General features: G+C 40.1%; 1 protein-coding gene across 2 annotated transcripts in view; it reads right to left on the bottom strand.

Moving 5' to 3' along the window:
* Window positions 1–16,628, bottom strand: part of GAK (cyclin G associated kinase) — a 92,952-nt gene that overhangs the window by 67,824 nt on the left and 8,500 nt on the right. Inside the window, exons 2-7 of one of the 2 annotated variants that reach the window (XM_064176354.1) lie at window positions 11,186–11,247; window positions 9,700–9,759; window positions 7,809–7,923; window positions 7,041–7,183; window positions 2,903–3,028; window positions 1,715–1,804 (exon numbers count right to left, since the gene is read on the bottom strand). In XM_064176354.1, coding sequence (XP_064032424.1) covers window positions 1,715–1,804; window positions 2,903–3,028; window positions 7,041–7,183; window positions 7,809–7,923; window positions 9,700–9,759; window positions 11,186–11,247 — 596 coding nt within the window. Of the gene's footprint in view, window positions 1–1,714; window positions 1,805–2,902; window positions 3,029–7,040; window positions 7,184–7,808; window positions 7,924–9,699; window positions 9,760–11,185; window positions 11,248–16,628 lie in introns of those variants that run through there. The other variant, XM_064176353.1, reaches the window with a different exon arrangement.

The following is a 16,628-nucleotide window of genomic DNA, read 5'->3' as shown; positions in this document are numbered from 1 at the left end:
CCAATCAGAATGGTTATGTGATTCTTTGATCTTCCAGAGACAGCAATTACCATGCTAAGACTAATGAATACAGAATTATACTACATGAACAAGCTGCAGGTGCCTTTTGAACGAGGCTTTTGGTAAATGCATTTCTAGCTCTGCATATCTTGTCCCACAGTGCTAATATTTAACCCACACGAAGCAACCAAATGGTCAGCAAAATGTTTTTCTTGGCATTTTTTCACAGGCCAGAAGAAAACCACCAACAGCTGTAGAACCTGAGTAGGTTTCCACAATTATCTTGTAACCAATTCAAGAAATTGAAGGTTCTGAGATTCCAAACACAAACCTCTAAAGCACCATATTACATTTTCTCGACTTGTCTTCTGACTCACAGACGACTGCTGAACAGCTTCATACCCGACAGTGACAAATGTTCAATGAACCAAGACCCTAGGCACAAAGTTCCTTAAGTTCTTCACTATGAAGGTGGTGGAACACTGGAACAGGTTGCCCAGGAAGATGATGGAGGCCTCACCCCTGAAGACATTCAAGGTCAGACCAGACATAGCTGTGGATAATGTGATCTAGATGGGGGTGTCTCTGCTTACTACAGAGGGGTGTGGACTAGATGACCTCTGGAAGTCCCTTCCAATCCAGTGCATTTTGTGATTCTATGATGTCATCTGGCAGTAACTCAACACTATTACAGTATTACATAAGTGAAACAAGTACAACTGAGGATTTACCTTTAAATATGGCTACAGATTTCAACGCATTTTTTAAAGCTTCTATGCGAAGCATGAATAACCTCTGCATTGTTCTCACTCAGTGTTCTACTTAGATGTAAATGCCTAGACATAACCATTTTTAACTCAGCAATAGGCTATCCAAGGATTCCATGCATAGCAAAGCATGAAAGGAAAGAATTTGAATTCAAGGATTTTAAGTATTCTCATTTTGTAATGAGAATCAAGTAGGCAAAATATTACTAAATGTCAACGAAGTTCAGCAGTGCCTCTCACACTAGAATTCAAGCTGGACAAGAGAAAAAACCTTGAACATTACATCTCATTTTTTTAATACTTAAATTTAAATAGTATGAGCTGTGTACCTACTTTTTTAAGACAGTCTACACTGTCTTAAAGTACCTCTATATGAGACAGTTTATTTTGCTGCTCCATTTAATTAACAAGATCAAGAGGGATAGAGACTTACTGGAGAGAGTCCAAGGGAGGGTTACAAAGACACTGAAGGGGATGGAGTACTGCCCTAGAAGGAGAGGCTATGGGACCTGGGGCTGTTTTGTCTGGTGAAGAGAAGTCTTAGAGGGGATCTGACCAATATTTGTAAATATCTGAGTGCTGGGGGTCAAGAGAGAAGGGATAAACTCTTCTCAGTTGTGCCCTGGGATAGGACAAGGGGCAATGGGTATGAACTACAGCACAAAAAGTTCCACCTCAACATGAGGAAGAACTTATGTACTGTAAGGGTCGCAGAGCACTGGAACAGACTGCCCAGAGAGCTTGTGGAGTCTTCTTCGCTACAGACTTTCAAGCCCTGTCCGGATGTGCTCCTGTGCAACCTGAACTAGACTCTATAGTCCTTTTGGACTCCATAGATTGAGGTCTCTTGCAACACATAACATCCTGTGAACAAATCAGTGTCGCTACAAATCCCAGCTTCACCATGACATAAACAGCTATGATACAACAGCAGAAAATTTTCTTACCCATATATCCTGTTTTTCAGCAATTGGAAAATTTGAATACAGGTCAATCATTTCTGGTGTCCTGTACATTGGTGTTGTATTCCTTGTGATCTGCAGGAAACAATGTCTTGAAACAGAAACTTGAATAATAAGATTTAACAGCATTCAACCAAGGAAAGAGCTCTCCATGTAGAATGGATAGCATTAATTTCAGAAGTACTTGTCCAGGCAGAAACCATCAACTGAGTCTAGCAGAAGTGACAACGGCTTTGATATAAGACCACATAAAGATGACAGTACTGAAATAATACTGAGATATTCAAGGGTCCTTCAAAACTGCAAAGCATATACAGTAAAATGTCTGATTTGAGCGAGGTAGAAACAAATACGGACACAAATAGAGAAAATCGATAAAAAAAGAAGCAATTTAATGCTCCACTGCATATTTCACTCTTAATAACAGCACAGACACATCCAAAGAGTTAAGATCTGTTCAAAGATGCCATGTTTTTGTGCACATTACTCAAGACAGTAGCACAACGCCATCTTTTCTTCTCCCAAAACCAGCAGATTGCTCTTCAGGGATGTTGTATTCCAGAACATGGAGCATTTACAGAGACTTGTGATATCCCAAGTGGCACACATAAATTATAAGTGCCACCATAATTCTCTATACTTAAGTCTGGGCCAAGCTGAAACATAATTATTTTGTTTTTACAAACATTACTGTCAGCTCTAAACTTCTGAACAAATACACTTTAGGAACAGAGCATCAAGGACACAGTGCTTTCACAGAGGTACTGCAATATTGCCTATTCAAATTCTGCTGAGCAGACTTACCACTTCTTTATATATCATCCCACTTAGATAAGTAGGTGGGAACCACTTTATTATACAGAATTTTTGATTCCCTTTAAAGAGCTAGAAGAATCTCTAGTAATCACTTCTGTTTTCACACTAGACTGCAGAAGGGACACTGCCCAAGTTGAAGTAGTGCTGTTACAAGCAGCAAAAGAACAGAAGCTATCATTGTAGCTGCACACATTGCTTGAGCTCTGGCATCACAACCACCACATCAAAGCTGTACAAATAACACTGTAAGTGAAATGATCTTTGGTTGTTTTAGACGTCCCATGAATCAGTATCAAATTAATAGTAATGGTTAAACAAACACACTGTTGACATTAGGATTAATAATATTAGTCTCACCTCTTCTTCAACCAGGGCTCTCTTTTGTGCAGACCAGCTGTAGTCAGGATAGTAAGCTACAGTTGTAGCACTACCGAAGTCACAAAGTTTAATCGTCCCTTGGTTACTAATAAGCAAGTTTTCCACCTTCAAAAAGTTAGAATAAAAATTGTCTGTTTTCTGTACACTAACACATGTGCTTTTAAACATGAACTCATTTGTGCATGTATCTATTAAAAAAATATTCAGTTTATCCCAGTATACTGCTTACAGAAGCACAAAGTATTGTAAATGCACATGGCAACAACAGAGGCAATTTTCAAAAGGGAGCACTAAAACCACTATGTGCAGGAGACACTAAAAGAGAACAGGAAATAATCCCAGGGGAAAAAACAAAATGTAATTTCATTAGTGCTCAAGAACAGTTTTCCAGAGGATCACTTGCAGAAACAGTATCTTATAACTGAAATGTTTTCATGCATAAAAATTAACACTGTTAGATTAACTGCAATGGAGTGGAGGTTAAGACTGCTGTAGGCACAAATTGGCAAGGCATTAGCAGAGAAGCAGGCTGCAAGGGGACACCCAGAGGCACTCATGACATTGTGCAAGAGATAGAAATCAGCTATTTTGAGGACTTAGCTGCCTGAGTAGTTCACCATCATCTCTCTCTTGTACTTCATAAAATGCACCATTCCTGGATTGCTAAGTGAAATTGGGAAGAAATTTAAGGGGAGTGTAAAACAGGTATTGAGCTGAGGTATTGTGGGGTGGTAACCACAACAGGAATGAAGAAGACTTTTATCTCTGCCTGAAGTCAAGTAAAGGTGCACAAGTTAAGAGGCACATTAGTAACGTAACACCACAATGCAAAGGACTCAGTTTGCCTCCCTTTTCCTTTTGACATCACACCTTTAGACATCCCTTTAAAAACTGTTCTGTTTTCAGAGCGCTCTAAAACCCTCCTCTTCACATCCCAACTTCTTCCACCATAAAATTAATTTTGATAACCCTGCAGTATGACATAAGCTCTGTTAATACATAGCTAGAATATCAAACCAAATGTGCAGTCTGAATTCTCTGTTCTGTTGATAGCCTTTCCGTATCCCCACGGACAGTAAGGGTGGGCATTCAACATCAAATTAAATTCATAAAAGGTGGCCATTAGATCAAGCTCCCTGTTCACATATATTCTGGGATTTGTGCTTTGTTAAAGATTGTTAACAATGCAAAAAATCCCAGCTGATCACTCAGAGTTTAACAGGCTCCATGACCTGTGGTAGTGCACCAGCTACACGCTGCATGGCAAACTCTGAAAAGATCAAATTTAGACAAATCAAGTATCTGAGAAGCACTGCTATCTTACAAATCACACTCTAAATAGCTTAGAATTCTTACAACTCTGTGACTGGTTGGGCTCTTAAAGCACTGTACTCTAAGTGTAAACTTCAGCCAAAGAGGTTCAGGAACAAAGAATGAAATTCACTGACAAACAAGAGAAGGGAACCACAGGAGGACAGGAACAGCCACGAGCAAAGTGAACTTTTTTAAAAGCTGTATTGTAAAAGTGTCTGAATCCTAACAGTTTTATTCAAAAAACATAGTTTGGGTTGAAAGAAACCTTAAAGATCACCTAGTCCCAACCCCCCTGCCAGGGCTGGGACCACCTTCCACTAGAGCATGTGACTGAGAAATGATTAAGAAGAATCTGCTGGGATTCCACCATACTACATTCCTTCCCAAAAGCTACGCCAGTATCTCAGCTCATGTGAGGTTGACTTAAAACTCTGACCTTCAGGTTTTTATGCTGTTGACTTCAGCTCAGCCTTCTGGAAAGAATAGCACAGAAGTAAACTCTGGCTCCAGACTGTTGTTAAGGTCTCTGTCTATTGCAGCAAATTCCAGCATTTTTCCCCATCTTCCCTCTGCCAAGAGTTAGGTTACTTGGCAATTAAAACCAAACCCTGAATTACAGCATCAATCCAAGTTCTATGGAGCTGGGTATGTTAGAAATTATATCTATTTATTTGTAAATGTTGTTTTATTTCTTTTCATTCCTGTTTTCAGCGAACAGAAGGACTTTTTCTACAAGCTATGCTACAGGCCAATTTTAAGTGAAGAATAAAATAATATATTCTAGAAAATAACACCAAGGAAGGTCCATTGCAGCTTGGTCAAGTTTTCTTTGATGCAATATAGAAACCTTCTTAATGGTATTGAGAAGAGAGCAGGGAGGGGAAAATAGTTCTCTATCAAAGCTGTTTTTATGTTATGGGGCGGTATCAGTGCTCAAAGTCAAAGCTTTCGGAGTGCTGAAAACCCTCAGTATGTATTTACTTTTGAAAAATGGTTTAATTTTCCTTTCCTCAAAGTGAGTACATGTTTACTTCAGGAGGATCAAATTTTTCTCTTTCTATATTCAGCTGATGCCACATCAAGCAGAAAACAGATGCATGACATTCAGAAATTTCTGTTCGGGAAGAATAATTTTCTTCCTCTCGTTTTGTTTATGAAAATCACATCCTTCCACTAGGTTCAAATGCATTTGTAGTACAGCAGACCCAGTCTCCTTTATAGAAGGTAGTGAACACACATAAAGGTGAAGGCCTGCCTTCAAAACACAAAATTCTAACACAGATGAAGTACTTTCATTTCCTCAAAGTTTCTAAAGGGAAACTACAGCATAACCCTACAGCATTTTTGTAAAGGCTAACAGAATGAAAAAATTAAGAAACAAAATCTGTCATGAGTTATACCTGCCTAACTTAAAAATTCAAGTTAAAAAAAAAAGCTCTTAAATACAAAGCATGTTGTTAGTCCTAGAACACCTTACTACACGTTCTCAAAGGCTATGCAATCTTCCACAAAGAATCCAGCATAATTTCATCATCATCTTCAAAGCTTGACCACAAGTCACGAGTCCTAATTGGTTTTTCTACTTGCTGGATGAGGAATTGGCTGGATGATCACATGCAGAGAGTGGCAATCAAGGGCACAATGTCCACCTGGAGACCAGTACCAAGTGGCATTTCTCTAGGGTCAGTGCTGTTGAACATCTTTGTCAGCAATATGGACAGAGGAATCAAGTGCAGCCTCAGCAAGTCTGCAGATGACACCAAGCTGTGTGGCACAGTTGACTTGCTAGAGGGCATGGATCCAATCAGAAGGCTCTGAACAGGCTGGAGAGGTGGACCAAGGCCAACCTGATGACATTCAAGAAGGCCAAGTGTAAGGTCCTGCACCTGGGTTGGCACAATCCCAAACACAAAACCAGTCTGGGTGGCAAATGGCTGAGAGCAGCCCTGAGGAAAAGAACATGGGGGTCTGGAGTGATGAAAACCTCAACATGAGCTGGCAGTGTGAATGCAGCCCAGACAGCAACTGTGTGCTGGGCTGAAGCAAGAGCAGTACTGTGTGCAGTTCTGGAGTCCCCAGCACAAGAAGGACATGGAACTGTTGGAGCCAGTCCAGAGGCCACAAATATGCTCAGACAGCTGCAGCAGCTCTGCTATGAGGACAGGCAAGAGCTGAGACTGCAGCCTGGAAAAGAGAAGGCTTTGAGGAGACCTTGGAGTGGCTTTCCAGGATCTGAAAAGAGCTAGAGGAAGGCTGGGGAGAGACTACTGACAAGGTCTTGTAAGGACAGGACAAGGAGGAATGGGTTTAAACTGGCAGAGGGGAGATTTAAATTAGATCTTAGGAAGAAGTTCTTCACAGTGAGAGTGGTGAAAACCTCACACAGGTTGTCCAGGAAAGTTGTTCAAGGCTAGGTTGGCCAAAGCCTCGAGCGACCTGTTCTAGTGGGAGATGTCCCTGCCTATGGCAGGCGGTTGGAACTGGATGATCTTTGATGTCCCTTTCAACCTCAACCATTCTATGATTCTACTTAAAGACTAACTTAATCATGGCATACTACTTTTCCGTCATCTTGTTCAGATAGAGTGTTAGTATTAGCCACAAGAACAAAGGAAAGACATGATTTGAAGTGATGCAAGTATTTCAGTGACTACCTCCATTGACACCTAGCAGTCTTGGCAATGCAACACATATAAGCACTGCGCTCAAGAGCATCCATTGTATTTGATCTACAGTCTTAACACAGATACAGTCTGACAAGGTCCTTTAGTGTTTCAGCCTGTATTTAAATACTGTAACGCACCTTTAAATCTCTGTGGATAATAAGAGGCTTCTGTTTGTGCATATGTTGTACTGCTCTGCACGTCTGATAGAAGATCTTCAAAACTGTGTCACACGAGATAGGTCCTTTGGATTCCACTTTCTTTAAGAATTCCACTAGTTGTCCTGTGGGAAATAAAGAGAAATTAACATAAACACAGAGAACGTCAAATTCTGACAGCCTGGCAAAGACAGACAAATTCTCTTCTTAAGATTTATTGTCTTAGATGGGTATTAGGAGGAAGTTATTCCCAGAGAGTGACTGGCATTGGAATGGGCTACCCAAGGAGGTGGTGGAGTTGCCATCCCTGGAGGTGGTCAAGAAAAGCCTGGATGAGGCACTTAGTGCCATGGTCTGGTTGACCCGATAGGGCTGGGTGCTAGGTTGGACTAGATGGCCCTGGAGGTCTCTTCCGACCTGGTTGATTCTACAACTCTTTGTTATTCTGGAAACAGCAGATCCGCACTGACCACAGTGCCAAAAGAAATGGTGCTCTAAGGAACTATTCCTCCTCTTCACTACTCTAACTAGTTTCAATCACAAAGAACTTCATGCTTAAGATAGACTTTAAGATGAACTTGAACTGTAGTTTTGAACATGATCCTTACTCAGTGAAACATAAGCCTGAATTCTAGCTCCACTGGACAATGCTACTTGTAAAAGGCTTTCAAAACTGCTAAGCTGTGATGCAATCCGTGCAAAACAGCGTCCAGAAGAAACATGACCTACTAGGAAAAAAATAAAGTTTACCTTTACACAGCTCTGTAAGCAGAAGAAACTCTCCCTGCCCTGTGTCTGATTCTTCTTTTCCTATAGATGCAGCAGAGCAGAACTGGACAATGTTGGGATGACCTGAAAGTTTTTTCTGAAGGTAACATTGTCAAGGAAAACACAACTAAGCTTACTGGTATTATCACATACAGCCTTTCACAAACAGCTCATCTGAAACGTTAGCTTAAAACCACAGCAAGTATTACAGCTGCAATTAAAACATTAAGCAGAAAAGGGAAATCCACGCCTTAGCAGAAAGAAAACGCAGAGTTCAAGAGAAGCCACTGAAGGTAATGCAATAAAAGATAAAAATCAACGTCACAAGAATTCTTGTGATTAAGGCTGTGAGGAAACTGAACTCTGTAAGAGGCCTACTTTTTTTTTGACAATGACTGCAAAGTGTTAGCAAAAGCGATGGAAAGATATTTTAACAATCAGCCATCTGGATAGGCAACTGATAAAGAAAGTACACCTATCTTTGCAAAGCAAGTAGTAAGTTACATATCAAATTTAAGTAATTAAAAGAAAAAAAAAAGCTCTAAAAAAACAGGAAACTTTTCCTCCCATCATTAGTAATCATTCTTCATATTCAAATCTTTGTCTTCTTTCACCTTCTGTTCAAAAACTCAAGGTATCTTTCTCAAACCATGTAAAGGGGGAGAGTAAAATAAGTGATCTTTGTTCCTCCCAGTGAATGTTAAATTGCATTATGCCTGTGCTGTACCTGATGCATCATCTTGGCTATATACTTAAGACTTATGCCTGCAACAAATTCTGTTTACAAAATTGCATTCACCAAGCCTGAACAGGAAAGAAGATAAATTAGACCCACCAGTTCAGAATTAATCCAAAGTCTTATTTTATACCTCATACATTTCTTAACATTCTTACACTCACAGCTGTAGGAATTTCACTTCAGAGTTACATCTTTGAAAGTTAGAAACAGCTAACCCTCATTCATGTCATACATATAATTCAGAAAAGCCTGAACTATGAACAAAAACAAATGAGCAAACAAACATCTGTCAGAATAGGTAAAAACTATGTAATGCTACAGAAGTCTCTTCTTCACAAGTGTATTTCTGCTGAACAGTGTTTACTAAGATGTTGCCAAGCATTTCAGTAATCATAAAAAGATATAGCTAGGCATTTTAAAGTAAGATCAGTGTTTTTCAACCTGTAACTCAGAAATTAAGCTCTTGGAGGGAATTTAAAAAAAAATGAAGGTCTTAAAAGCAGACAGCAGTGAGCAAATACAGAGCTTACAAAAACCAAGGACTACCAACCCTGAGATTATATTATACCTACCATCTAACATCAAGGAAGAAAACAGCAGAGTAATGACACTTGGAAATATCAAATTGTTTCAGAGGCATATAATTCTACTGCAACTCATTCTCCAACATTCAGTATTACCTTTTAAAACTAAAGCTGGACACATCTGAGGCAGAATTTAAAAAAACATGCAAGACTAAAAGCAAAGGTTTGAGTACTCACAAAGGCAGTAAATCTGTATGTGAGGGAAGTCTACTCAAGATCTAAGTATCACCTGAATAGTCAAAAGGTCTCTTGATAACAGCAACAGCACAAGAATCAGAATTTCAATTCTTACTAGATGAAGTATGTGACAAAGCCCACAGTACCTACCGAAGTTATCCCCACACACTAAATTCCTGCAATCTGTGAAGAACTGAACTTTCTGGATGTTGGTGCCAGATTCATGACAAACCAAGACCTTCCTCAGAATCAGTCTTGAGCAGTATATAGTACAGGGGAAAAAAAAAAATTTAAGGCAGTCCTCCATTTCTCAGGAATGTCTGCTGCCAAGCCATGAAACAGAAAAACTAAAATATGTTCCAGAAAAGGATACCATAAAACAAACTTCCTGAATAATAGCTTTGTTCTTCTCTTCTTCATTAGACAACAACCGCTGTTGGAAAACAGAGTAATTGAGAAGATGCAATTACTGAAGCCCACAAAGACAGTGCACAGTTCATTTTTTTTTTCCAGAACACAATGGAAAAGCTACAGTCAAAGACCTAAGGAACTCTGATAGGACAGCAAACAGTAAGCTTACACATTCTGACATACTATCTACTACATACTACTTCTAGCTACCTCTACTGCTCAGGTTTAGTGATAGCTAAATAGCTTACTGAGTGTCAAAGTTTACTGCTTTCTGACAGTTTTCTGCTGCATACAACCTGGAGGCTCTTGGCTGCAACACTCAGCACTGACATGTATTAGATTCATCATTCACCTCAACTTTTCAGGAACAACCTTCCACACACTTCAACTAAAACTTCCCTAAATTATGCATCCTAACTTTCTCAACGGTATTCCAGTGTAATCAGCAGCAGAATCAAACGTTGCTGTTCCAAATATCACTTGGTCTTGGGAGTCAACTTTTGACTAGAATCAACCTGACCATTTGTGACAGAAGTACCAGTTTTACAAAACAGAGGCAGTACAACAATGGTTCATATTTTACTTGTTATTTTAAAATAGGACTATTTCTAGATGACATTTTGAGCATAAATAATATGTGGGTTTGGTCACATGTTTGTTTTTTTGCTGTATGATGTGGAATGAAAAGGAAAAAAGCAGACCAAGTAATTACTGACAGTGTAACATCACCTTACCCCTCCCACCTCTCATACTAATACCCTTTTCACTTTCTTTGCACGACAGATGTCTTCATTTTGACACAGACATAAAACATTCCTACTTCAAAAATGAAGCCATTTTGTGACGAACACAAGTGACATGAATTTTTTTTTGTCAACAAAATATGACAAAGTAAATTATTTCACTTTGTCTTCCCCACAATACTTCAGCTTTTCAGCTGTTAAACAATTATTATACCTCTTTAAAAATACGTATCAGAGGGTCACTGAAAAGTGTCAGGCTAAATGTTTGATCAATGAGTCAGAGTGTGAAGCAGTATTTTTAAGACTTAAACTTACTCTGGAAGTACAAAGGTTAGCTAACCAGTAGGCTAAATCTGCTGCTGAAGAATGAAAGCATTCCTGTACCTCGCTTCAAGTAACTAGGAGCAACTCCTGTTACACAGGCAACAAAATGCTTGTGGTAGGATCATTAATTTCCAGAGCAAGTGAAGACAAACAGTGAAAAGTGCCTAACAGAGCAACGCCCATCTCTGGCACCCGAGCATGAAAAGCACATGATCCTAACATAAATGACTACTCTAAACACAGGTGCAGAGTGCTACAAAACCCACTTCACCATTCAGGACCTTTGCAAATGACTTTTCCAGTGGCACACATCAAGGATTAACTGTCATGATAAAGCATCATGCAGTAAGACAGAACTGTAGTGAAGGAAATTTCTTTTACCTTTAAAGCATAGTCTTTTCCACTTCCAAGATCTTGAGCTTCATAGACAAAAGCAAAACCACCTACAAGAAGAAGGCACACTAAGTCAGTTTACATTTCAACACCCAGGTAAATAACTATTTTCAGTCTAACAGAGCTAATATAGTCAGAAAAAAAAAATAAAAGACACCTTGATAGGCTAGATGGGTGGCCAGAGGCCAGTGGGATGAAATTTAACAAGGCTAAGGACAGAGTTTCAGACCCTGGCCACAACAATCCCAAGCAGAACTGCAGGCTGGGAACAGAGTGGCTGGAAAGCAGCCAGCCAGAAATGTGCTGAAGATGAGCCAGCAGTGTGCCCAGGTGGCCAAGAAGCCAATGGCATCCTGGCCTGTGTCAGGAACAGTGTGGCCAGTAGGACAAGGGAGGTTATTCTGCCCCTGTGCTCAGCACTGGTCAGGCCACACCTTGAGTACTGTGTCCAGTTCTGGGCCCCTCAATTCAAGAGAGATGTTGAGATACTGGAACGTGTCCAGAGAAGAGCAGCAAAGCTGGTGAGGGGTCTGGAGCACAGCCCTGTGAGGAGAGGCTGAGGGAGCTGGGGTTATTTAGCCTGGAGAAGAGGAGGCTCAGGGGTGACCTCATCGCTGCCTACAACTACCTGAAGGGAGGTTGTAGCCAGGTGGGGGTTGGTCTCTTCTGCCAGGAAACCAGCAACAGAACAAGGGGACACAGTCTCAAGTTGTGCCAGGGGAGGTCTAGGCTGGATGTTAGGAGGAAGTTCTTCACAGAGAGAGTGATTGGCATGGGAATGGGCTGCCCAGGGAGGTGGTGGAGTCACTGTCCCTGGAGGTGTTGAAGAGAATACTGGATGAGGCACTTAGTGCCATGGTCTGGTTGACTGGCTAGGGCTGGGTGATGGGTTGGACTGGGTGATCTTGAAGGTCTCTTCCAACCTTGATACCATAAGTGTCTAAATTCATGTAAGAAGTATATGTATCTTTCAGTGGCTTACCAAGAGCATGGGTAACCTACACACAAGAGAGAAAACAGTCTCTTCCCTTTTTCCACGTGCCACAAGCATGTTGCCTTTGTTATTTTCCTGCATTCTATTTATCTGCATATACAAATTTCCTAGGAAGCAGTACTTCTCAATGAAAGTTCTCATAAAAACTAGATTCAGAATAGCCAATGTTGCCTAACAATTTTAGTTAAGTTACTTCTGGGGTTTATGCCGTTATGATATTTGAGGTCCCTTCCAACCTAAACCATTCTACGATTGTATGCTTCCTTAAAAACAGCAATAACCAAGGCAGTTAACACGTTAAATATATTGCACCTCGTACTTTTCAGACAACTTCCATGCTTCAGGGTGTGTATTAAAAGCAGAAAGTGATTTCAAGCACTCAGGCATATGCTTCTAATACATGCAATACTATAGCTAAATTGTCCTTTGTCGTTTCATACAGTGTTGTTTTCCTTCCTACTCCTTTTTGCCAGACTATTTGATTCAAACATTACCAATTTGCTCAAGAACAGTTCTACAAAGTGGAAAAAAAAACAACTGCGGAAAAACTCAGTTCTGGAGATTACTCCATTGCAAATTAATCTAACTGCAGCAAAAGAATAAATTTGTATGAAAAAGTGCAAAAGTTGACTTACAGATAGAAAAGTCTGTGATGGAGAATCACAGTATTAGGACCAACTGAGAAAGGTTCCTGAAGTTTAAGTAATTTTGTTGCATCTAAAGTAATCTCATTTGTAACAACAAAAAAAAAAAAATCTCAGTTCTTACCTGCTAGCTAGGAATTTAAAGACATTTTTAATTCAGCCTCCTGGCTACTTCAGACATATACTGAAAATCATAAATCCTCACTTTGGCTTAGCAGATCAAATCAATATTCTGAGTAATGTAAATCATTTAAAAATCATCATTGTTATCAAGAGAAATTAACAGAAGCATATGAGCTCTGCTTAAGTTAAAACACAAACATCTGAGTGAAACATGAACTGGCATTATCTGGAAACCTAATGAAATCTGCATATGGAAATGTCCAAAATAGTATTTTTTGAGGTCATGCTTAAAGCTGGCAAGAATCAAATTTTGTATTAACATAATGCTTTAATTATGTAAGGAAGACAATCTTCTTTAAAGCCACCATCAATGGCAGCATGTCTTACCAGAGCTTCTAGGAGGATTTATACAATAGGATATCTCAATGTATATAGAGGTATTAGAACAGGGTGCAGAAGGCAGAAGCTTCATAAGGATAACGATAGTGTCAGAGTACTCAAGCAGATCAAAAGATGCAGTTTTACTTTAGTAGTTACACCTCAAAATTAAGTAGTGAGATCTTACACAGATGAAGTTTCATTAAGCTTTTCAGAACTCCAAAGGAAAAAAACAGTGATATCATGGGACTATTTACAAGGTCTTTTAATGATGGGGCAAAGGTTAATGGGTCCAAACTGGCAGAGAGAAGATTGAAACTGGGTGTTAGGAAGAAGTTCTTTCCAGTGAGGGTGGTGAGACACTGGCACAGGTTGCCTGGGGAAGCTGTGGATGTTCCCTTCCTGGAGGTGTTGAAGGCCAGGCTGGATGAGGCCTCGAGCAATCTGTTCTAGTGGGAGGTATCCCTGCCTATGGCAGGGAGTTGTAACTAGATGATCTTTGAGGTTACTTCCAACCTGTATGATTCTATGTCTGGTTAAATTTCTGATTCACTACACCTGTTAAGACAGAATTCAACTGGGACGCTGGCGTCTAACCTTAGCTACGTCCTCATCAAAACATCAGTTTTACCCACATTGCTCATTCTGTCACTTCTGTTTCACCTGAACACATTTCAGCTCCATACAACACTGCACACACTCTTAAGTCATGACAGGTTCACTACTACTGCAGCACTACAGCTGACACCAAATTTAAAACCTATGTATTTATGGTAACAAAGGAGGGAAGTCTGAGTTTGAGCCATGCTGGGATAACAAAGGAAATCAGTTGTGAATGCAATTTTAATTTATTTTTTATTTAAAACCTTCTGGTGAAAGCTATTCAGAAAGGGCAAAAATAGTCCTAGTGCTTCATTATCAAAAGCATTCTGGGTACAACTAGTCTGTTGATTTTCATATGCGCTGAACAGAGATAACTTTACCATCAAAACTTCTTTGCCAGGCACCTTGACCAAAGTAGTTTGTAGTATAACCTGTAAAAATGAAGAAGAAAAAACAACCCCACACACCAGGCAAGTTCACCTGTTTAACTATAGCCACACCAAGGATTTCAAAGTCAATACAGCCAAGCCAGTGAAGGACCACACCCTTCTACCTGTGTGAACAAACGTCTGTATAGCAGAACCATCTGAGGCAAATGATGAAATGAAGGTTAAAAGGACTGCTTTGTTTTCTCTAAAGGTGTAGAAAGCATGTAGCTTTACTTGGGGTGTTTTCACTCATTTCACGTCATGTGGACATCTGTATATGATTTTAACTCAGCTTTCTAAAGCTTCTTATCTTGGTTATCTTAGTATTTCCTCCTACAGGCTACTACTCTGTGTGTACACACACACACTTATCCACAGTCTTATTTCACTGTAGAAGCATTTCACAATCCCGTTTTCACAACACAGCCCAAGCCTTCAACAACGGTCTCACATTATTATATTCTGCCACAGAATTTATGGCAGAAGAAAACATTTTCTTTCTTATCTCTGGGCACAAACTTACACGCTATTACAGTGCACCGCACCAACTCGTGATAACGGAGTAGCTAAAAGTGAGTTCTTAGCATCAATCCCACTCCATGGCAGACCCTGAGAAACACGCCTGACCACAACGTTTACCAGCCTCACCTTCCTGGCCCACACTGATTACTTCCTTTGCATTAGGAACTAACTCTTACCTCTTTTGTTTTAATGAGTACTCTACAATCATCTTTACATTGCAACAGCCCACAGGCATTGTTCTTTTCAGTACTTAATCCTCTTACAAAGAGTTTATTTTCCAAACAAAAGATTTTCCCTCTCCCTCATGTTAAACCTAGGCATCACATAGTACCAAATTAGCCCACTATAAATCAAATATAAATAAATAAATTAATATAAAACAATGTAAGCCCTATACATCAAACTGATCTTAACATCCTTTTCCTTTTTATCCTGCCTGTTTTCCCATCTTCACCGACCTTTCTGATGAACCATTTCAGTGAAGTGGTAATTTTCCTACTTGTCAGTTAGTGAAGCATCAAAATAGGGCATAAACTACAGCACAACGCAGCTTGCTGCTGTAATGCCATTTCCTCACACACTTAACTAGTCATAAGAAAGGGATGGTGTGAATAACTTCCTGTTTAATTACTTGAGATAACTTGCACCCTCCCAAACACTGAACGAATTTGTTTACATATCGATTTTGAGCAGCCTGCTTCACTTACAACTTGATTGAAATACTGCCATTCTAGCCAGTTCCAGTGCATCTCACCTAAAAGCAGGCAGATGCTTTTTCACCAGAGTATAAGCACTATCAGTCCCTGAAGAATGCTCTTGCCAAGCACTGGCTCATATATGTACCTTGTGAAGTTCGGCCACACATCTCTGTCAGCCACAGAGTCTTAATAACAACATGAAATTGCCTTAAAAACGAAGCATGGCTCAAGCTCAAAGATCTGGGTATTTTCCCACAACGCTGGAAAATGCTGAGGTAGAATACACTGAAACGTTAAGAGCTTCTCTGCAAGCAGAAGCCAAGAGATGCTGGCCCAAGAAACACTGGCTTTAGAAAACAGCACTATTCTGCTTCACAGTGGGAGAACTCTACATCTAAAGGGAATGCAAAAGTGAAAACAAATGGGTCAGGGTGCTTCAGTTCTTTTGTAAAGATTGTCATTCTTTTTTTCCCCCACTTTAAAGAAGCCTGCCTCACACTTGGTTTACACTCTCAATTCAACCTTTTTATATCACAGGTTATTTCACTTTTACTTAAGGTTAAACTTGATGAAGGGAGCTCACTTCCATTCATACTACCTCCAAATACCAGTATCTGCCACCACATCCAACTTACCATATCCACAGAAACTTAGAATCATAGAACCAGTCAGGGTTGGAAGGAACCACAAGGATCATCTAGTTCCAACCCTCCTGCCATAGGCAGGGATGCCTCACACTACATCAGGCTGTTCAGAGCCTCATCCAACCCTGGCCTTAAACTCCTCCAGGGATGGGGCTTCCAACCACCTCACTGGAAAACCCCTTCCAGGCTCTCATCACCCTTATGGGGAAGAACTTCTTCCTAACATCCAGTCTGAATCTACCCATTTCTAGCTTTGTTCCATTCTCCGCAGTCCTATCACTACATGACAGCCTAAGAAGTCCCTCCCCAGCTTTCTTGTAGGCCCTCTTAAGATACTGAAAGGCCGCAACAAGGTCACCTCAGAGCCTCTTCCTCTCTAGACTGGACAGCCTCAACT

Source organism: Pogoniulus pusillus, chromosome Z (assembly GCF_015220805.1).
Source record: "Pogoniulus pusillus isolate bPogPus1 chromosome Z, bPogPus1.pri, whole genome shotgun sequence".
NCBI lineage: Eukaryota > Metazoa > Chordata > Aves > Piciformes > Lybiidae > Pogoniulus > Pogoniulus pusillus.
The sequence above is the reverse complement of the archived record's forward strand: the minus strand, read 5'-3'. Positions and strand labels throughout refer to the sequence as shown.